Source organism: Erinaceus europaeus, chromosome 7 (genome assembly GCF_950295315.1).
Source record: "Erinaceus europaeus chromosome 7, mEriEur2.1, whole genome shotgun sequence".
Lineage (NCBI taxonomy): Eukaryota > Metazoa > Chordata > Mammalia > Eulipotyphla > Erinaceidae > Erinaceus > Erinaceus europaeus.
In genome coordinates this window covers 27187499-27209752 of record NC_080168.1, presented here as the reverse complement: position 1 = coordinate 27209752, position 22254 = coordinate 27187499, and the positions used below count along the sequence as shown (strand labels likewise).

General features: G+C 41.7%; 1 protein-coding gene across 3 annotated transcripts in view; it reads right to left on the bottom strand.

Moving 5' to 3' along the window:
* Positions 1-774: 774 nt before the first annotated feature.
* The window catches only part of KLF7 (KLF transcription factor 7), a 97721-nt gene continuing 76241 nt past the window's right edge, over positions 775-22254 (bottom strand). For all 3 annotated transcript variants that reach the window (XM_060194056.1, XM_060194055.1, XM_007520188.3), the window contains 2 exons: positions 9808-9931; positions 775-1301 (listed from right to left, as the gene is read on the bottom strand). In XM_060194056.1, coding sequence (XP_060050039.1) covers positions 1250-1301; positions 9808-9931 — 176 coding nt within the window. In that variant the 3' untranslated portion in view covers positions 775-1249. The remainder of the gene's footprint in view (positions 1302-9807; positions 9932-22254) is intronic.

Genomic DNA, 22254 nt, shown 5'->3' with positions numbered 1-22254 from the left:
GGCTTTTTTTTTTTTGTCAGGTCAGAACCCAGAGTTAGGTTAAATATGCAGCTGCCCTTTGAGACTAGCAACATCTATGATGAGACTGGTTATGGGGTAGCAGTGACACACAGCACAGGTTCGAGCACTACGAGCTGAGGTCAGAGGCCTCAAGGAGGATGAGTGAACTGTGATGTCCCATCTGATTGGCTGTTTCGAGAGCTGGACATCCAGGTGCGGAGAGAGTCCTGGAGAGGTTTAGTCCATGGAGAAAAGATAAAACATTTAAGCTTCCAAATAAGCTTTTCAAGTTTTCATTAGCAAAAAACCAAGATTAAAAAGAAAAAATCTAGCACTGGCAATAGAGTGAGGCTCAAGGGATATACTGTGATTTATCATCAAAGGACTTTATTCTCTTGGCCACTTTGCAGTCATGCTAGAAGTTTCCAGAATCCCTAGTGCATATGGTGTGCAAGAGTCAAAAAATTTAAGAAAAGAAAACTCTTCCCTTGGGGGTGAAGTCTAGAGAAATGCAGGCCAGAAAGGTGTAAGGTATTATTCCAGAGTCTGCTGCCACTAAGGCCGTTGGTATCGACTGGAAAGATCTCAAAAGTACTAAGAAGAACCAAAACCCATCAACAGTTCTGTGAGGAAGTCGGACGCACAGGAATAGTAGGACTTTTCACACACAAAGGACAGATAAACTGAGTTAATTTTGGCTACCAAACTGCAATTTGGTTTTCTAGGTCATTTTCCCCCAACTATTTAAAAAGAAACATTAGTGCTACACATATGCAACTTTTAAAATGTTGTATTCTCCTATCAAGTTGCACTGAGAAGCGAATTAAGTGAGCCCCTCGTACTGCCGTCCACCTGCAGAGACGTCACATCCATTTTCTCTGATTTCCATTGGCAACAGCGGGAAATAATTCCAATAGTGCTGAAGTAAGCAGCCAGTCTGCCTTGCTGAGTTCACCTGGTTTCCTTCTTTGTCTTCTACCATCTGGCTAGGGCAAGGCATATAGAATAGACGTATATATTTTTTAAATATAGCTGAGTGCATGACAGTATGTGTGTGTGAGTCAGTGTGTGAGTGCATGTGTGTGGGTGTACATGTGTGTGCATGTGTGTGTGTGTGTGTGTATAGAGGTCTATAAGTGAGAACTTTCTTCTGCGAGGCAATGGGCCCCCGCCTGAAGTCCAGCCCCTTGCCTCACAGCATTTCCTTCAGACAACGGGCGATGCCATGGCAACTCTGGGCTTTAGCTTTTCAGATATGTCTCTTCATATGGAGGGCAAGGTGGTCAGACCTGGAAAAACACCTAGGGGATATAAGAAAGTACATGCATGTTAGTGAGATCCTGGTAAGGAGATCCACTTTTATCACCTCTTAGAAAATAATTCAGGTGACGCACGCAGCTAAAAATGATTTCAGATTTCAGTGCTGAGCTTCACAAAGGAAGCCCAGAAAACTGATATTTTAGAGGCCTACACAGATACCCTAATACTCAAGTCAAGATTAAAAAAAAAAAGGAGAAAAGAAATACCTTTGTTTGTTAAGCCCCTTTTGTTTGAAAAGCCTGTGCTAGGCTTTTCCTCAGTATTTTTCTAGCAACCACCTCAGCAACCTACCACGATCAGTTCCCACACCCTTTTCTGCATATGTGGTAAGGAAATTGTGGTTAGGGTCATAAAGCTGGAGAGTGGCAGACACAGACTAGAACCCAGGCAGACCTGCCCATCCCCTCTTCAGAACTGTTTCTTAGTTCCCAGGATCCACCACTGTCTTCTGCAGATTGGTTGCAGGGATCATCTTCATCCCCCCGACCCCGCCACCCCTTTCCCCTCAGCAACCAGTATTCCACTGAGTGGAAACTCCTCTGTGCTCTCATATGTGTGAGACAGAACCCTACTTAGCCTGAAGACAAGACATACATGTGTATGTCTGCCAAGTGACGTACATATGCCCTGCAAAGGTCAATGAGAGTCAGTCTTGGAATAGTTGCTGAAATGTCTATTGATAGAAAAGTTTTCCTTGTATTGGGGGCTGCTAAGTTACTAAGGTTGATGCCTAGAGTTGCTGTCCTCACCTGGTTTGAAGGAGCCTATGTGAGAAACACTGGATCATAGTGTAGAAAGAGAGGGGAGAGGGCAAAGGGCAGGGGAGAGGGAGGGGAAGGGAAGAGGGAGAGGAAGGAGAAGGAGAGGGAGGGGAAGGGAAGAGGGAGAGACAGACAGACAGACAGACAGACAGAGAGAGAGACTGAATATGCTTGATGACATCTGAGAATCGGGATCCAGGCAAGCTACAGACAAATCCAATTTGAATCTGTTTAGTTACCCCAGTTAATGAATACCTGTGAAGCTTGTACTAGCCTGAATCCGGTTTCTGAGACTTATATCTAAGAAGAGTGGGGATATATATATCCCTACAACTTATAGCCTAAGGTCCTGGGCTGAACTCTCTGTGAAAGACGCACACAGAGCAGTCATTCTTAAACTCTTAGCATTTCCCTTCTATAGCTTTCTTAGGAAATTGTCCACTCTCCTACCTGAGATAAGGGTCCTGGACTCCCCTGAGGTCTAAGACACTGTCACAGTCCAGCATTCTTGTTAGGATGTTAGCAAGCTTCCCTGTTCAATGCAGGATCTTCCTGTGCTTGCTCATCCCTAAACAAACAAAAAACCCCACCCTATCCCCATCTGCCATTTGTGTTCTTTCTTTAACCAGGCAATGTTTAGGGCAGACCGAGTGGCAATGAAGCAAACCAGAACAAGGTGAAATGAGAAGCAGGGAAGGTAGGAAGAGTAGGACAGGCTGAAGAATAATAACTCTAATCAAGTCCACTTATTTCAAGTTTTGATGTGATGTGAATACTTTATTTGGATAATTCCTTAAGAGTTCCCTTTAAAGAAGACACACTTTCCTATAAAACAGTAACAAGTTTCCTTTAAAAGCAAGTATGGGGGGGCCACCGTGTTAAGTGCATATAGTGTGAAGCACAAGGATACCAGTTTACCAGTTTGAGCGCCTGGTTCCCAATCTGTGTGTGTGTGGGGGGGGGGTGTCACTTCACAAGAGGTGAAACAGGTCTGCAGGTGTCTTTCTCTCTCCTCTCTGTCTTTCCCTCCTCTCTCAATTTCTCTCTGTCCTATACAACAACAATGAGAACACCACAATGAAAAAAAAAAAAAAAAGAAAGAAAGAAAAGGCCGCCAGGCCAGGTGTAATGGATTCTGAGCAGGCACTGAGCCCCAGTGATAACCCTGGAGGAGGGGAAAAAGAAAAAGAAAAAACAACAAACAAACAAGTATTTGTTGTCAAAAGTCCACACACAGAGAAATACAGTCTTAGGAAATCTGGCATTTAACTCGCCGAAGACACACTCATAACTGACCAACCCTTATTCTCAATCCTTTTTGTTCTTCTTTCAGTCATCACAGCCTAGAAAAAAAATCCAAGCTAGGAAGTTCTGTTCACATTTGCTTTTAAAAGTCAACATCCTTACAACCCTGTGATCAAAGTATCGTTCTTTTCCCCACCACCAGATAAGCTTATTCATCAAAAAAAAAAAAAAAAAAAAAAGGTCAAAGTCAAGTAGTGGATCTCCACAGTCCATGCTCTTTGCCACATCTGCTTCCTAGAGAGCAAAAGCTGAATTTAAAGAGTTTGTGGTGGGCAGAATCTGCATTCCCCCCATCCCAATATCTTTATCTAATCATCCAAATCTGAATAAGTAGGCAAAGACGACTAAGGAGTAGATAGGACTGATTTACTTGTCATATGACTTTAGAGGAAAGACACTGTTCTGGGCTACCTGGGTTGGCCAGTGTATTCAAAGGGCCCTGAAAAATGAAGCAGGGATGCTGATGAAGTAACTCACCTGGAAGGATGCCTGCTTTTACCATAATTTTAACCTGGGTCCAAACCCAGACCCCACTGCACTGGAGGAAGCATCAGTGCTGTGGTGTTTTCCCTCTCTCCCTTTCTATTACTATCTAAAAAACAACAACAACAACAAAAAAAACCAAGGTGGGGGGAGGGGGCTGGGTGGTTGAGCACACATGTCACAATGCACAAGGGCCTGGGTTCAAGTCTCCGTTCCCCACCTGCAGGGGGGAAAATTTGTGAGTGGTGAAGCAGGGCTGTTGGTGTCTCTCTGTTTCTCTCCTTCCCTTCCCTTCCCTTCTTGATTTCTGGCTATCTATCCAATAAATAAAGTTTTTATTTTTTTTAAAAGGAACAAGAAATTGTGAGAGCTCAGCAACGAGATGGCAGGTCTCAATAACTTTAATGACAGAGAAATGAGCTCTGGAGTCAAGGACAGCGGGCAACCTCTAGAAGTTGGAGAAATAAGGAATCAGATTCCCTGAGAGTCCTCCAAAAGATTTAAATTTTCAGGTGCACCCGATTGAGTGCACATGCTTACCATGTATAAGGACCCAGGTTCAAGATCTCAGTCCCCACCTACAGGCAGAAAGCTTCACAAGCAATGAAGCAGTGCTTCTGAGCAATCTCTCTCTATATATATTTACTTCCCTTCTCACTCAATTTTCATCTCTATTCATTGATTTTTTTTTCTAAAAATAAATATTTTAATTTCTCCCCAGTGAGACTTGTTTTTGACTTCTAACCTAAAGAACTGTTAGAAAATAAATTTACAAAGATGTTACATTTGTGGCAACTGGCAATAGCAGTTACTAGAAAACTAATTCAGAAGTTTGCCTGGTCAGATTTCTAAGAAACAACATAGAAAGACAGACAGACAGGTGTACATACACACACACACACACACACACACACACACACACACACACACACACACACACACACAGAGAGAGTTCTGCCTGTCCAAAAGCAAAACACAGGAATTTGAGTTGATATAAAGTAAAGCAGAGATCTTGGCAGTGAATAAACCTCACTTTCTTTTTCCTTTCCATAGCCTACATGGAATAAATAATGAGTTAATAATGTATATGTTCCAGGCATTGAGTCTGTCTTTGCCAACTGTTTGCTCTCTGATATCTAAAAATATATTTATAAGCATCTAACTTTTAACTTTTTCAGGAAAAAGTGAAAAAAAATTAACATGGTATGAAATATAACTGTGTCACTCCTGAATCAAATCAGCATCATTTGTCCAAATTCTAGGACGTACATAATGCTGCGAATTAATCCAAGTCCCTCACCACTGGGACCTTTATTTAAATTCAATATGCTAGCAAGATATTTAGTCATAATTAATTGATACTTATTAATTCATACTGAGCTCAACACAGAAATAGTAAAAGGTAATAGATAAACTCAGCATCTAGAAATGCAGAATCAAGTGATTCTAAGGATAATATACCCCTAGAGGGTATTTATGACTATACAGCAGGCAAATGACCTTAAGTAAGAAGGCTTTTTAATGATTGAAATTTGTTAATTACAGAGAATTAGACAGACCCCTACTGTCATTTCTCTTGCTTATGAGAGAGACCTACTAAGATCAAATGAGCACTAAAGCCAACAGCAATCCTCTAAGGCAGCGAAGGGCTTGCTTGATACTGGCTAGCATTCCTGACCACCTTTCAATGGGTTGACTCAAGAGCAAAATGTCTCCTCTACACTGCCCAAGATATTGAAGGCACTCCCCTGACAGCACCCGCCTTGGTCCAGTTGAGTTGTGTAGGTGTAACAGTGGCCTGCATGTCACCTCTAGTGGAAATAAGACTTCTTTTTGCTACCACCAGCATACCTCATGCTCTCTGGGCTGGAAAACAAGACTCGTCTCTCTAGCCCTGGGCCACTCTGTGGGCTGTTCTACTTGGTGCGAATGTCAGGGAATAGCACAGCTCTCTCACTGTTTCTCCCCACCCCACACCCCTAGCCCAAACCTTGAGTCAGAGGTTGTGAAGTCCCATGACTTCAGGTCCCAGGCAGGTAAAATAAGAGGATCATGGGCTGAGTACAAGAAGCTCACAGGATTCTCGGTCTGCATGATTCCACTTTCAAGAATGTATGGGTGCAAGGCTGGCACATGGGAACTGATGGTGTGCTTCATGTTGAGAAAACCCTAGGGAACAGTGGCAACTGGGAGGGAGGTGATCACAAGACTATCCTAAAGAGGTATTGATAAGTACTCAGTAACAGGGAAGACAGTCACTTGGAAACACAAGCTTGGTGTTACCAGATCTTCGGTCTTTTTCAAAGTAAAAAAGATAGACATTTCATGGCTTCTAACAATTTCAAATGCTAGAAAGATAGCAGCAACCCTGGGCCTGGGTGGTGGTGCACCTGGTTGAGTACACATGCTACAGTTTATAAGGACCCAGGTTTAAGCTCCTGGCCCCAACCTGCAGGGGGGAAGCTTTGCAAGCAGTGAAGCAGTGCTACAGGTATCTTTCTGTTTCCCTCACTCTCAATCTTTTTATTCCCTCTCAATTTCTTCCTGTCTCTATCTAATAAATAACGTATTTTTGAAAAGAAAAATAAGCCAGCAGCAATCTATGCATATAAATCTACCTTAAAGACAAACGCATGGGCTGAACTTAGTATTGTATTAAAGAAAGACTTCAATCCGAGCTTAATTTAATCCTAAATTAAGTAGTCTGCTCACTCAAATTGCAAGTGGAAAGTTTCTCCATTCTTTCCCTTCTTCCTTCCTTCCTCCTTCCTTCCTTCCTTCCCTTCCCTTTCCTTCCTTCCTTCCTTCCTTCCTTCCTTCCTTCCTTCCTTCCTTCCTTCCTTCCTTCCTTCCTTCCTTCCTTCCTTCCTTCCTTTTTCCCCTTCAAGGTTATTGCTGGGGCTTGGTGCCTGCACCACTAATCCACTGCTCCTGGAGGCTATTTTTCCCTTTTGTTGCCCTTTTTATCATTGTTGTGATTATTATTGTTGTTGTTATTAATGTCATTGTTGTTGGACAGGACAGAGAGAAATGGAGAGAGGAGGGGAACACAGAGAGGAGGAAAGACAGACACCTGCAGACCTGCTTCACTGCTTGTGAAGCAACACCCCTTGCAGGTGGGGAGCTGGGGGCTCGAGTCGGGATCCTTACGCTGGTCCTTGGGCTTCGCACCCCGTGCACTTAACCTGCTGCACTACCGCCTGACCCCCAGCAGGTGTTAAGTTTCTTAAACGGATACACATCCTGGTACCAGTAGGATTCAGTATTCTGCTGGGGACTATAGATACCCACTGTTTGTGAAGGTAAAAGTCTTCCACGGAATGCCAACTGCTCAATCACTCCAGGCATTCCTTTCATCTGCTTTGGGGCCATTCTAATTCCCCAAGTCACTTCCAAGACTTGCTGCATTCTTAGTACAATCCTTGGAACTGAACTGCAAGGTGCTGCCTGACATGAAACACTAGTGACAGTTCAACCCTTCATTTCTGACATCATGGAAAATGCCCTGACTACTGGCTAAATAACACCCCCCCAGACTCTAGGCCACAGAATTTGCACCATCTATCTGTCCAGAAAATATCTAACTCCAGAAAGCAGTGCATTTTCACAAAGACTAACGAAATTACCCATCTCTGACATCTAACTAAGGCAAAAGACTAACGAAATTACCCATCTCTGACATCTCCCCCACTTCAATAGCTAATTTGCCCGAAGTTGTTCTCCATGTCAATCACAGAAGTGGTCAGATTTAATTCTAATATATCAGGTGTCAAGAAGCTGTAAATTCCTCCATGTATCAGCTGGTAGGAAGAAAGACTCTGTCTCGCATTTTCCCTGCCAGAACTCTTGACCCATTTCCAAACTAGAAGGTGGTACACACTATACAAGTTCAATAGCAGTCTCACCATCCTCCCAGGGCAGGTGACCTCTTTTTTTTTTCCTCCAGAGTTATTGCTGGGGCTCAGTGCCTACACTACAAATCCTCTGCTCCTGGAGGCCATTTTCCCCTTTTGTTGCCCTTGTTGTTTACTATTTTTAAAATTATTGTTATTGTTGTCATCGCTGTCATTATTGTTGGATAAGACAGAGAGAAATCCAGAGACGAAGGGAAGACAGAGAGGGGGAGAGAAAGATAGGCACCTGGAGACCTGCTTCACCACTTGTGAAGTGACCCTCCTGCAGGTGGAGAGCTGGGGGCTCAAACTGGGATCCTTAAGCCGGTCCTTGTGCTTTGCACCATGTGTATTTAACCCACTGCGCTACCTCCCGACCCTGGGGCAGGTGTCTTCTATTTGTACCTATTACCACCATACTTCAACAAGTCCCAAAGAATTCACATATGTATCTTTTCTTTCCTTCCAATGGCTTTACTGTGGATATAGTCCCCAACTCTGTAGCTTCCTTATTAGCAGTCAGGGCTGGGAAAGAAATGAACCAGGGGAACCTGAGATGAGAGGGTAGATGCCCAGTAGGAAGGATCACAATTGAAGTATCATTTGTAGAAAAGTTGTGGATTCATAAAAATTCAGGGGCACTTTGAGGTATTGGGAAAGTTAAAAACAGCTCAAGCTCTGAAAGTGGCAAAGCACTCCAAAAAAATAAGGGACAATAGCTCCATCATGTCTATTTCCTCTATCCTGGGGTGGGAGGCTATCTCTGGGTGCCAGGAGGCCTAGGGTCTTTATTTAGTTCTTCAAGAATGAAGATAAGAGGAAAATAGCCTCTTCAGGAAGAAGGAAGAAAAGCAGGAATGCTCCTATACAAGCATCTTAAAGGAGCACTAAGCCAACTGGTCAACCAAGAGACTAGGGAATGCCTTGCCCTGCTCTGCAAACAAACAAGCACAACTGCAGAGGAAGGCTGGTCCAGGGACTGAGTGAGGGAGGCAGGATGTGAAAGCCATTGCATTTCCTCCCATGGAGAGCCAGGCCTCTGTGGATATCCTGCACACCCCTCCTGCCATCCTGTGAGTGGCTGGCCCAGCTGGGGTACCCTGAGGCTTTCAGGCCTTTTATCATATTAGGAGCATTTTTCTCATCATAACTGAGACCTTTAGTATTGCATTAAAAAGATGGTTAATTTTCTTAAGCTTCCTTTTAAACACATAAATAGGCTTAGAAGGAGAACATGCTCAGATGCAAGCCCATTATTTGATTAGGTCTAAACCTAATCCTGGCTTCACCTTGGCCTGCGGAGTCTCCATTTTGGGGTTTATTGGTTGATAATGCCAGGGCTGTCAAATACTATTACTTGGGTACTATCTGTTGCTATGTGTTCTTTCTTCCACTATCAAATGCGGAAGGTTTGCGATTGAATTACAGGATGAGTTATTTATTAAAGCCATGACTTCTTTTAGACCTCTGTACTATTTTCAAATAAAAAAAATGACTCAGCCCCCCCCCAAAGAATGGGTACTTTCTTCTGTTAATTCATTTCTAGTAACGCATCAGAGGAAAGTCTTATTTTACATATTTTATATCTTCTTCTTTTCGTCAATCAGCCTTTCTATTCTCTCACCTTAATAAGGACCCTGGAAAATGGTATTGATGCTAATGGATAGATCAGAAGAAGACGCTACAGGTATCCATTCTCTAAACTATGAACTTCCACATCTACTAAGGTGATCTGTTACACCATCTTCTTGAAGGCAGAACTGTGTCTCATTGACACCCAATGACTAATATGGTTTATGGCACTAAAATGCTGTTGCACACACACTTGTATAACCGAACCAAGAATCCATATCATCTCTCGACTATATGTAAGACCACTCTTACCGCACTTTTTTTTTCTCTCAAAATCAGTATGTAAAAGGCACTCCCAGGTCCCAACCTCTGTGAGAGAGACTTATTATAAATTGGAGAGCATAGGTCAACCCAACCTCCAACCCACTTCCCCATCTCCCAGTCCCATCCCGACAGCTTCTAAATCTCTTTACCTGTCGCAGTGGTTGCATTTAAAGGGCTTTGCACCTGTGTGTTTCCTGTAGTGCCTCGTGAGCTCATCGCTTCGTGCAAAACGCCACTCACACCCTTCCCATGAGCACTTATAAGGCTTCTCACCTGCAAGAAGAGATGAAATGAGCATAGTCAGCAAGAGAATAAAATGGCCACGCACTTGAACAGGCTGTGCTACCCGTCTGGCAGTTAGGCTTGCTAAAGAGCTCTAGGAACCATCCTCTTTGACTTGGTATTTGTTTATCTATTGGGTATATATGTTCTCCCTAACTGCTGTCCCAGAGTCACAGTTTCACATTTCCCCAAGATAGGTATCAGCACACCAATGCCAAAATGCCATGTCTTCTCCACTGTAGGGCACTGGGTGTCAATCCTCTTATAATTTTCTTCTTCAGACCCACTTGAGAATCTATATTTTTCTTTCATGGTATGTCATGAGTTTTTTTTTTTTAGTTCCCTTGTCTCTTTATTTGGACTTTTTTCTTTTTTTTTTTTTTTGTAACCTTCAAAAGTGGTTTCACCAGCTCCTCAAATCAGGAGCTGTATTTTTCAGTTCCCAAAGCCAAAGTGTTTCCTTCGGCTAGTGACAGATCAATTTTTATTTATTCTCTCTTCCCTGGAGCACTATGACCCCCACAACCCAAGCAGAAAGGAAACATGCTATTTTCATCCGAACCACAAATGCTTCTATTTTTCTCCAGAACCTACAGTAATTTACCATTTCAGCCTTTTAAAGTCTTCTCCCTCCCTTCCCCTCGTACTACAAATCATAGGTAGCTGACTGACAGGGCAAGCAGCGAATGTCTCTCAGAATCACTGCTCCTTCGAGTGAGTGAGTGAGTGAGTGAGTGAGAGTGGATGGACAACCAAGAGAAGAGGCAACAAACTTGAGAGTCAGGCAACACCGACTCGCTAGTTACTGGCATTTAGGTAAAATACAGGCCCCAAAGTCCTTTTTTGGAAGCCCACACCTAACTTCCTAACTCCACAAGCATTCCTATGAGAGAGTTGCACACGTTATTGCAAAAAATATTTTTAGAGTCGATTTGTAAAGCAAGGTTTTAGCCACAGTGAAGCTGCCTATAAGCACGAAATCTGAGATCTTGTGCTCGTGACCTTTTCACACAGTAAATACAGATGGAGGGATACGGAAGAGAAAGTACATGACTTTTCCTTAGACTTTTTCTTTTTTTGTAGCCCATCAACGTCTGCCACCAAACATGACAAATATTGACTGTTCCAAGCGTAGGGTGGACTGCTTCTAATTGAGAAGAAAATTAATCTCCAAAACCCAATGAAATCATGAGAGTTGCCGAGACCATAACTGAGAGGCAGATTAACACAATGGTGATGAATTCTGGGGCCAGCATTGCTGGGGTTGGCCTTGTCTCTATCTAACCTTGAGCGACTTAATAAACTTCTCTGTGTCTCTGATTTCTTCGACATAGTAACAGTTATGCATTCTAAAGAGTTTGAAGAGGATAAATAAATATGTCCATATTCTATATTCATTAGAATAGTGGTTGCACATATATAAAACTCATGAGATTGGTAAACAGAAACTACCAACTCCCAAATTTTAGAAAATGCAGGTGCCAATGTACTATGGATGCTCCATTATTAGCCTTCCTCTTCCTCCCCCTCCTCCTCCTCTTTCTTCTCCTTCTTCGCTTCCTTCTCCTTTTTCTTCTCTTCCTTCTCTTTCCCCTATCCCTTCCCCTTCTTCTTTTTTACAGATAAACCATCATCAGGCAGAGCTTAGGAGACCCACTTACCACCTTTATCCTTCCCTTTAAACCTGACTACAAAGAGCCCACTGCCCTTTATTTGTATCACCTAGAATCGAACTAAACATGATTGAACATTTTACTTCATTAAATCGGAGCCCCAGTGAGCCACTGCTCTGTAAGACCCATAGAGAAGAGACATGAGAGGCACAGGCATTTCTCTTCAAGGGAACCAGTGGCCATGAAGGAAGGCTGGAAGCACAGGAGGGAATTTACTCAGTTTTGGAAACTGGGGGGAAAATATCACTGAGAAATGTTAAAAGTTCACCCTTTCAGTTCGTAAAGCCAACATTTTAGAAATGTGCGCCCACTGAGAGAAGCCACTGCAGTGGAAGTGGCAGGCCACCTTTGGAGACAGGGCACCTGGGATAGTTCTGCATTCATTACAGATACCAGATCTCAAGAGCTGTTTTGTTTTGTTTCTTTCTTCTGTCTAGTGTGTGTGGGGTTGTGGGGGGGGGTGTGAGGAGCTTCTCCTGTTACTGGCATTATAAACAAACTGGTGTGTATAAAGCACATTTGCTGAGCCTAGCACCAATACAAACTCTTTTTCTTCATCCCTTGTTACTACCTGTGTGCTCAAAAGCAACTGAGAAGACAGTTTTCCTGGCTGTCAGTAAAAGTTCTCAGAGTTCAGTATCAAAGAAAGAACTCACCAGGTAGGGTACAGCCCAGGGTTGAACCCTGGGACCACACGGGGTGTATTATGATGGCAGTCTGGTGCTGTGGTGTTTCTGTCTCTATCACTCTCTACCTATCTGATGGAAAATGAAGGCTTGAAGAGACAAAACAGCGCATGGGAAAGACCCTGAATGACTACAACAACAAAAACAGCAACAGAAATTAAGAGCTTAGCTTTCAGACAGTTACATCGGGGCTCATTCTGCGCAACCTCGCTACTGGGGAAAAAGAGGTTATTTGAGCTTTAAATATTTCCTCAGTATACTGAAAGAGGCAGGACCAGAAAAATGGCATGGTCTTTCATTTTGCTCTGAGTGAGCATGACATTGAGGGAGAAATAAAGAGACCCCAGTCTTAAAACAGTGTGTGGGCATCATTAACACAGTGCTATTGATTACCCATAAGGCTCTAGTATGTCAGGAAAATCTGGTACCAACAAAATGGAGAATGGCATACCAAAGGCTTCAGAAATTCAAAATTCGCTCCACCCACCCCCCCAGGCCTTTCATGCAAGTAAAACTGGGAGTGGGGGTGGGGTTGTGGAACCTTGGGGGCAGACCCCAGATGCACCAAGACATATGAAAGTCCCATCAATTCTACAGCAATGAGCAGAGACATCCAGTTCCCAAAATCAATCCCACAATCGAACTGACCCGTCCATCATAAAACAACCACATTCTGAAGGACACAGGAAGGACAGAGACAAAATGAAAGAGATTAAAGTGGAAGATGTTTTTATTTTACCCTTTTACACTGTTTGCTTTTTCCTTGTTGAACTGTTTACTTGCTTGATTTTATTTTGACAAATAATTTCAAGGATTTAGTTACTTCCCAGCAAGATATTTAATTCGTTAAATATCTTGGAGATATTTAACTCGTTTCTAGCACAAAGCAACTATCCTATTCAGTAGCTATTTCTGTAAAATTCTTGTGTCTGGGTCCCTTTTGCCACTGCACAGAGTTACAAAGGCATTCTACCCGGCTGTTTGCTGATGGCAGGGAGAGGCCTCACAAAATAAGCCTGTGTACCACATCAGCTTACAGTCATTAATCAACTTATTTCTCCAGCATCTGATGATTTGACCTATACAATGCTATTGCTGCAAATACTCACGTGTGAGAAATTTAATAGAACCAAGAAAGAATTCAAGTGAAGAAGCAGGACCTAGGGGTCAGATCTGGTGGCTCACTGGGTAGAGGGCACAGGTGTGAGGAACCAAGTTCAAGTCCCTGGTCCCCACCTACAGGAGAGAAGTTTCACTAACATTGTTACAGGTTTTTCCCTTCTTTGTTTCGTCCTCCATCTCTTTTTAACACTAACTCTCACAAAGAAAGGAAAAGGAGGCCACTGGGAACAGTGGGGCCATGGAACCTGGTGGCAAAATAATTAAATAAAGGAGGAGGAGAAGAGGAAGAAGAAGGAGAGGGATAGAAGAAGCAATAGTAGCAGCAGCACCTAAAACGAGCAGAATTAGGAAGTTAGAGGAACGGGAAAAATGTAACAAATTTAAGAATACGTCTTCTTGCACATGTGCCATTTTATCTCTTCAGGCCTTTTCAGGATACGTCTACCTTATAGGCTCAGGGATAAGTGATGCCAGGCTGGCCTCCCATCAACTTTCATAAAGCAATTTCTCCTCATGAGGCAGGTCAGTAGAATTCTTCCAACCGTATGTTACACAGTCAAGGTCACATCCCTCCATACACCAGCACTCATTGCTGTGATCTTGGGGGTGGGAACCATCTATTTCCACAATGTGTTCCTTGTCATCCTAACAGCCTGCTTGAAGATTTCTGCTCATTTTAGAAAAGATTTGGGTCTCTTTCTCTCTTTTTTTTTTTTTAGTTTGAGATATTCAATCAATTTTCCCCTCTCATATTAATTAAATAGTGATTTATATGGCTACAGATTGATAGGAGTGTACATAACGCCATTCCCACCACCAAAAGACTGTGTCCCATCCCCTCCTTCCCCCACCCCTCATGCTTTTATATAAGAAAAGAGAGGTTTTTTTTCTTTCTGAGAGAAAGGAGAAAGAAAAAGAGAAAGAGAAAGGAAGGAAGGAAAGAGATAAAAGAAGAAAGAAAGAAAGAAAGAAAGAAAGAGAAAAAGGCAGCTTACTTGTTGCTGGAGCAGGCTTAAGGCAAAACCAGCTCATGTTCCTCATTGTGCCCTCTCTTTCACCATCCCTGTTCTCCTTCTTCCACACCAGGTAACTATTTCTGGGTATAAGAGAGAAGACGGTATTCCCTTGCACAGCACCACACTATGTGGTATCTAGAATAGTGCCCGCAATTCAGCCCTGTGCATCTCAAGAATGAGCCGACATGTTCAGAAGAGGTGCAGCAGAGACTGGCAGAGAAGGGGGCGTAAGGCACGGGGACTGAGGTGTACGCATGTGGGAATGAAGGCAGGCAAATCGCAAAGAGGAGGGACAAAGACGCACTACAGGAAGACTCTTCAGGAAAATGATCAAAAATGATTTTCCATCTTGAAATTATGCCCAGGTGAGTGGTTTCTCTAATCGGGTGTCCACAGATGTATTGTCATATGAAAATTCTTGAGGAGTTAAGGATGCTTAAAAAACAGACTGGTGGAGCCAGACAGTGGCGCACCTGGTTGACACACATGTTGCAATGTTCAAGGACCCTGGTTCAAGCCCTGAGTCCTCACCTGCTGAGGGAACCTTCCTGAGTCGTGAAGCAATGCTGCAGGTGTCTCCCTATCTCCTCTCCCCTCTAAATTTCTCTGTCTTTATCCAGTAAAAGTAGATAAATAAATAAATATAAATTTCAAAAAAAAAAAAAAAGAAGAAGACAAGAAGAAAGAAACAGGGCTGGCTTTTAACATAGTTGAACCACAGCAAAAATTCCCATTCTCCCACAGAATGGCCTCTGGCATGGAATGCTGTCTAAACCACTGTGACCTTTTTCTCATTTTCCTAATGGAATTTCTACATCACGATCATCAAATCTGACTGCACAGAAAACACTATCATGATTTTTTAACACATACCTCCAATACTGGTAGATTTTTTCACGTATCAGATAAATGTATTAATAAATAAATAGAACAGATGAATGTTCTATGTTGAAATTTAAAATAATAAGTCTCAATTAAAGATAACTGGAAGTTACAAATAGTTATTCCTGTACTCAAATAGGCTGGGGAAGCCCTCTCCTTTAGAGACTGTTGCCCTGGCTCTGACCTCACTGGATCTCATTGCTTTCACCCATAGCTTCTAGAACAATTAAAGCAATTCTTTGAAAATATCAATCAGACCAAGTCTGTCCCCAAGAGGAGACTTTAATCTCTATATTTCCATACAATTAGGTTGACAGCCCCTGGATTCTATTTTATACAGCTGAAAATACTACTTGGAAAGGGTGCTACTGGCTTCATCAGACAGCCAAAGAAGTTCATGACTCCGAAATAGTTACAGAGAAACAAAAGTGGAAATGCTTCAATGGATATATGTGTGTGTGTGTGTGTGTGTGTGTATGTGTGTGTGTGTATATATATATCCAAAGACCTCTTATATATTATATATACATATATAATATGTATATATGTGTACATACATATACACATATACTTATTATTGACAACAGGGTTTCACTGGGACTCATACCAGCACTATGAATCCACCACTCCCAGCGACACTTTTCCCTTTTCTTTTTTTTACTTTCTAATCTATTTGATAGGATAGAGAAATTAAGAGGGGAGAAGGAGACAGAAAGGGAGAGAGAAACATAGAAACCTGAAGACATGCTTCACTACTCATGAACTTATCCTCCCTGCAAGTGGGGAATGGAGGCTCGAACCAGGGTGTTTGCACATGGTAATGTGTGCCCTCAACTGGGTGTGTGACACAGCCCAACCCCTTCAGTGACTTATTACTTAGAATAAAACTCAAAAACCTGGGGCCAGGTGGTGGCACACCTGGTAGAGTGCATGCATTACAGTAGTGCATAAGGACCTGGGTTCAAGCCCTTAGTCCCCATACCTGAAGGGGAAGTTTCACAAGTAGTGAAACAGTTCTGCAGATGTCTTTATTCCTCTCTGTTTCTCTCCCTTCGCTCTCAATTTCTCTCTGTCCCTATTCAAAATAAATAAAAATAAATTTTATCCTTTTTTTAAAAAGCCTCTAACACAAATATTACTGAGTCTGCGTGGTCTAGCCCTGGATTACCTTTCTGATGTTGGGTCCTGCTTCTCCTCACACCCATGCCCTGCCTCATGTGCTCCCACCTGCAGCCTTTGCACTTGCTGTACCATCTATCTGAACTCTCTGGGCCAGGCAGTGGTGCACCTGGTTAAGCGCACACATTACAGTGCACAAGGACCCGGGTTCAAACCTTTGGTCCCCACCTGCAGGAGGAAAGCTTCACAAGTGGTGCAGCAGAGCTACAGGTGTCTCTCTGTCTCTCTCCCTCTCTATCTCCCCTCCCTTCTCAGTTTCTCTCTGGCTCTATCCAATAATAAGTAAATAAATAGGGAGTCGGGTGGTAGTGCAGCAGGTTAAGCGCAGGTGGCACAAAGTGCAAGGACCGTCGTAAGGACCCCGGTTCGAGCCTCTGGCTCCCCACCTGCACAGGAGTCGCTTCACAAGCGGTGGAGCAGGTCTGCAGGTGTCTGTCTTTCTCTCCCCCTCTCTGTCTTCCCCTCCTTTTTCCATTTCTCTCTGTCCTATCCAACAACGATGACATCAATCACAACAATAATAGTAGCTACAACAAGGGCAACAAAAGGGAATAAATAAACATTTTTAAAAAATAAGTAAATAAACATATTAAAATAAAACTCTGGCTCTCTGATTTCCTTCTACCCCTGCTCAAATGTCTCCTGCTCCTTGGAAAAGACTATCCTTTCCAAAATAGATTCTGTCATCTTCTCCACATTACTTAACTCCTTGGAATTATACTGTGTCTTATTGGTGTGAATTATCATTTGTTCCCCTAGTAAGGCCTAAGCTTCATGCTGGTAGCAGGGCCTGGCTCAGTCCTATGCAACACCTATGATGAAGAAAACAGGCGAATTTGTAACAAAGACTCAAGTGCACACAAAGGGGCAGGACAGCCCATTTGATTCCAGTCCCTCCCTATCCATCAGACTAGCTTTTTGCTTGCATACTGAAACATCTGGCTCCTCCTCCGGGACAGGAAGTAAAATGTAGACTTCCATAATGGATTAAGTATTCCTTCATCAACAAAGATCACTTCCACTGTTTTCTATTTCCCTATGTACCAGAGCCTTAAAAAAAGGACTTTCCTGAAAATCTTCCTGTAATCTTAATCTTACACTGGGGACCCTACAGTCTCCAGAGCAACATCCTCCCTGGGAAACCAGGTGCGTCATTTTAAGGAACTTGTTTGTAAAGGTTCTCACTCTAGATGTGTTTGTGGGAACATAAGTGATATGTCAAAGGTATTGCACTAGACTATAAATGTGCCTTGAAGCTAGAGATAGAAGTACGAAATATGAGTCTGTATCTGACTCTCACATACAGAATTTAAAAGTCCTCTGAAAATAAAGACTGCTTGATGCATTTTTCCCCATTTATCTCCAGATTTAAAATTCTTAATCCAATTTGTAAGGGAACAAGAACTCTGACATACCTGAATTTCTGCTAAAACCAATTTTATTATTATTATTATTATTAAATATTATTATTATTATAATCATCATCATTTTAACGTGGCTACGGATTTCTATTACCTGGGAATGTCCCAGTCCTAGACCTGGATTGGGAACTTGAAATTTTACAGACTAGGCAATGGAAAGGCACAATGGAGAGAAGGAACAATAGTTGCTAATGGTTCCCACGTCCAAAGAGTATATCTTGAAGAGAACAGCAAAAAGCCACCAATTGTTCTCACATTACACTAAGCATCACTAAAGAATTTCAGCCACCTGGGATATAAAGACACTGAGAGAGAGAAAATGTCACTATACTTTTTTAACACTGGAAAAAGAGTAACCAGTAAACATCACTTAAGAGCTGGCAATCCTTTCTCAAAGCATATGTGGCAGAAATAAAAAAAAAATACCCACTATTAGCTCTGCTTTGGGAAATACATTCAGTTCCTCTTAGGTTTCACTTGAGGCCTCAAAATGCTTTCTTTTTCCAAGAATGTTCAATTAGGCGATTCATGGAAAAGGAGACAATCCCAAAATTTCTAAAGGCATGTGTAACTACTCCATAAAGCAAAATGTGTACTCAAACATTTTGATCCATGTTGACTGTTTCATCCGTTCACTACATGTTCACTCCAAAGGTCCGTTCAGTGCTAGAACCTGAGTTACTAAATTAACATGAAACCAGTCACTTTACAGAAACTGAAACTCTTAACTATTATTTTCATCCTTAAAGTAGTAACCTAGGTTAGGTTAAATTAATTGGTTATTTAAATAATCCAAACCATAAATTTTTTTTTCTTCCACACTGCTCAGCTCTTGGTGCTCAGCTTATGGTGGTGCGGGGTAACTTGGGACCTCGGGGCCTAAGGCATAAGTCCTTTATATTACCATTATGCAGTTTCCCAGCCCTTACTTATTTTTAAATTTTTATTTATAAAATGGAAATGTTGACAAGACCATAGGATGAGAGGGGTACAATTCCACGCAATTCCTCCCACCAGAACTCCATATTCAATCCCCTCCCCAGATAGCTTTCCTCTTCTTTATCCCTCTGGGAGTATGGACCCAAGATCATTATGGGTACAGAAGGTGGGAGGTCCAGCTTCTGTAATGGCTTCCCCATTGACCATGGGCATTGGCAGCTCCTCAATCCATACTCCCAGCTTATTTCTCTCCTTCAAACCTTAAATCTTACCCTCAGTGAGGGCTATCTCCTATTTCAGAAAATGGAGAGAAGAAAGGACTTTGACATAACTATACAACTTCTGGAAAATTACTGTCCAATAAAGTAGCCATATGATTACAAGCACTTACAGTGTCATCAGGGTGTTTTAGAACTAAACTTCTTATCTAATTTTAATAAGCACAAAGCATTACAGAGAATTACATACTCTTGATAGGGCTTCATCTAATTTTAACCATCAAAAGACTTAGATGTGCCTTAAGTTTATAATAAATATTGGTTTTCAGCTATAGCATAAAAGAATGTAACATGCATGTTAAAATGATTTTATATTAATTTTATCTTAAATTATATTATGGGTATGACTAAGGTAAAATACAATACTAAAATCAACTTACCTGCTTCTAGTACTACTACTATTTTAGTCAAAACCTTGAGTATGTCTAATTTCACTACTCTAGTGGTCATTTTTTTTCATTCAGAGAGAAACAGAGAAAGAAAGAAGAGAGACACCACAGCCCTCCCAGTGGTGACACCCTGAGACTCAAACCTGGACTGTTCGCATGGGAAGACACACGCCCTACCTATGGAGACCTCTCTCCTTGGCCTACTTATTTTATTTTACCGTGGTTATTAGAAAATTTAAATTAGACATATAGCTTGCAGACCTTTCTATTTTCAATAGCACTGGTTTAAAACATATGTGGATGGGGCAAAGAGACAGCATACCCGGTAGAGAACACCTTCTGTCATGTGCAAGGACCCTCTCTGGATTTGTTTCTGTTTGAAATGAAAATGAAAAAGTCTACCAAGTACAGTGGAATCATGCAGGCATGATATCCTTGTGGCCAGATAGATAGATAAATAAATAGGAATAAAATGTATGTGGATATAGAGATGTGGAATTGTTCCCTTGCAATTTTTCAGTATTATAAATCAGTGACAAATAATATCATTACTGAAAAATAAATTTAAAAACATTAAAAGTCAGAAAATATGTGGAAACCCCATCACTCATGGTTTATCTTTCCTACAGTTTTTCCTATGTCCAGACAAAAACAAACTTTGCTACAACCTTGCCTTGCAAATTTATAAACTAATGTGCCTAACTTCCAAAAACACTTTGCCTGTGTCCACAGAGTAGGTAAAATCAAATACTGAGACTTCTTTCTAAGTCCATTTCACTGATGGCAAAAATATAGGCTCTTTGATATGACCAATCAACACTAATTGAAATGCTTCTTGATAAACAGAAAAGCCAACTATTGATGTAGACTCCTAAGGAGTCTCTAGAACCTTCAGGATGGGCATTCTAAGGGAACTAAGTGTCAACGAAACTAAATCAGAGCTCAAAGAGAAAGAAGTGGATGAATCAATAGTCATCAAAAAGTCTGGTTTTCTAGTTTTTCTTTCTCACGTAATAGCAATGTGACCTTGCAGAGTTAGTTCACTTCACTGTCAGAACTTGTTCTGTGTAGGAAGGTACTGAAAGAAGAAACCTGTCCTGCTTCCTTTGGAATTATGAAAACCTACTATGTGAAAGTGACTGGGTAGCTACAAAGTCTAAAGTGAATGGGAGGTGTTAAGTGACGGTGACATCGAAGGGGAGTTTGCAGACTTTGAGGATTCCTGAAAAGGCTGTGGGAACAAAACCTTTCTGAAAACTTTTCAAAGCAATGAAATAAGGGCTTACACATCACAATGAATCCCTTCCTGAGCCACTTTGCATTGGTAAGCATGGCCAGAAAATAGAGATTTTGGGGGCCATAGTCCTACTTTGATGGGGGTCAGGGAGCCAAGACATACATAATTAATTGCACAGTTTCTGAGCCATTTTGTTTCACTCAGAATGAGTGACAGAGAGGGAGATCAAGAAAACTACACTATGGGAGTTGGGCGGTAGTGTAGCGGGTTAAGCGCACATGCACAAAGCACAAGGACCGGCTCAAAGATCCCGGTTCAAGCCCCCAGTTCCCCACCTGCAGGGGAGTCGCTTCACAGGCAGTGAAGCAGGTCTGCAGGTTTCTATCTTCTCTCCCCCTCTCTGTCTCCCCTCCTCTCTCCATTTTGCTCTGTCCTATCCAACAAGGAGGACATCAATAACAACAATAATAATTACAGCAATAAAACAAGGGCAACAAAAGGGAAAATAAATATTAAAAAAAAAGAAAACTACATTATGCAAATTTATTTAAAATTCACTTGTAGGACAGTTTTTCCACTTCCTAGTAAATACATTACTCTAGAAGATAAGTTCCTAGAGTCAATTTGATGTATTTGGGGATGGATCTAATTATTAAAATATGAATTTAAGTCTAATGGCCAATGTTTGGTTTTCACCTTGAAATGAAAAGATTCTGTAGTGACCACACATAGGGACATGTTATACCTATTGCAAAGGCCACACATACAAACAGCCAACAACTTACAACAATGACAAGAACTATTAATTTTTAAATCACTTTAAAAGGTTTTTTTTAATTGTTTTATAATTATCTTTATTGTATAGAGACAGTCAGAAATCAAGAGGATGGGGGTAGACAGAGAGGGAGAAAGAGAGGCAGAAACCTGCAGTACTGTTTCATCATTCGCAAAGCTTTATGCCTACAGGTGAGGACAGGGAGCTTGGACCTGGGTCCTTGCACGTTGTAATGTGTGCTCAAGCAGGTGTGGTATCACCCACCCTCACGTTAAAAGTGTTTTTAAGAAAGGAAAGACGCCCAGACACCCGGAAGTAGTAATAGGTGTAGGTGTGACTTAGAATGGAAGGCAGGACCATTAAAACATTGAAAAATAGAGAGAGACAGACAGATATTTATAGAATCAGCCTGTATCGGTGACCTTGGAAAATGACTGCAGTTTCCAATGGAGGGAATGCAACACAGAACCCTGGTGGCGGGAAATGCATGGAATTATATCCCTATCAGCTTACAATTTTGTAAATTAGTATTAAGTCACTAACAAAAAAGTTTTTTAAGAATGAAATAAAGTCATTTCAGCTCTAAACAACATATGTTAAGCTTATTTAACATGAAAAGAATCAACAAGTACTCCTCAAAGTGTTGCTATTTTTAATGCAAAAGTATGCCCTTTAGAAGTAAAAAAAAAAAAAAGAAAAAAGAAAAAAAAAGCACAG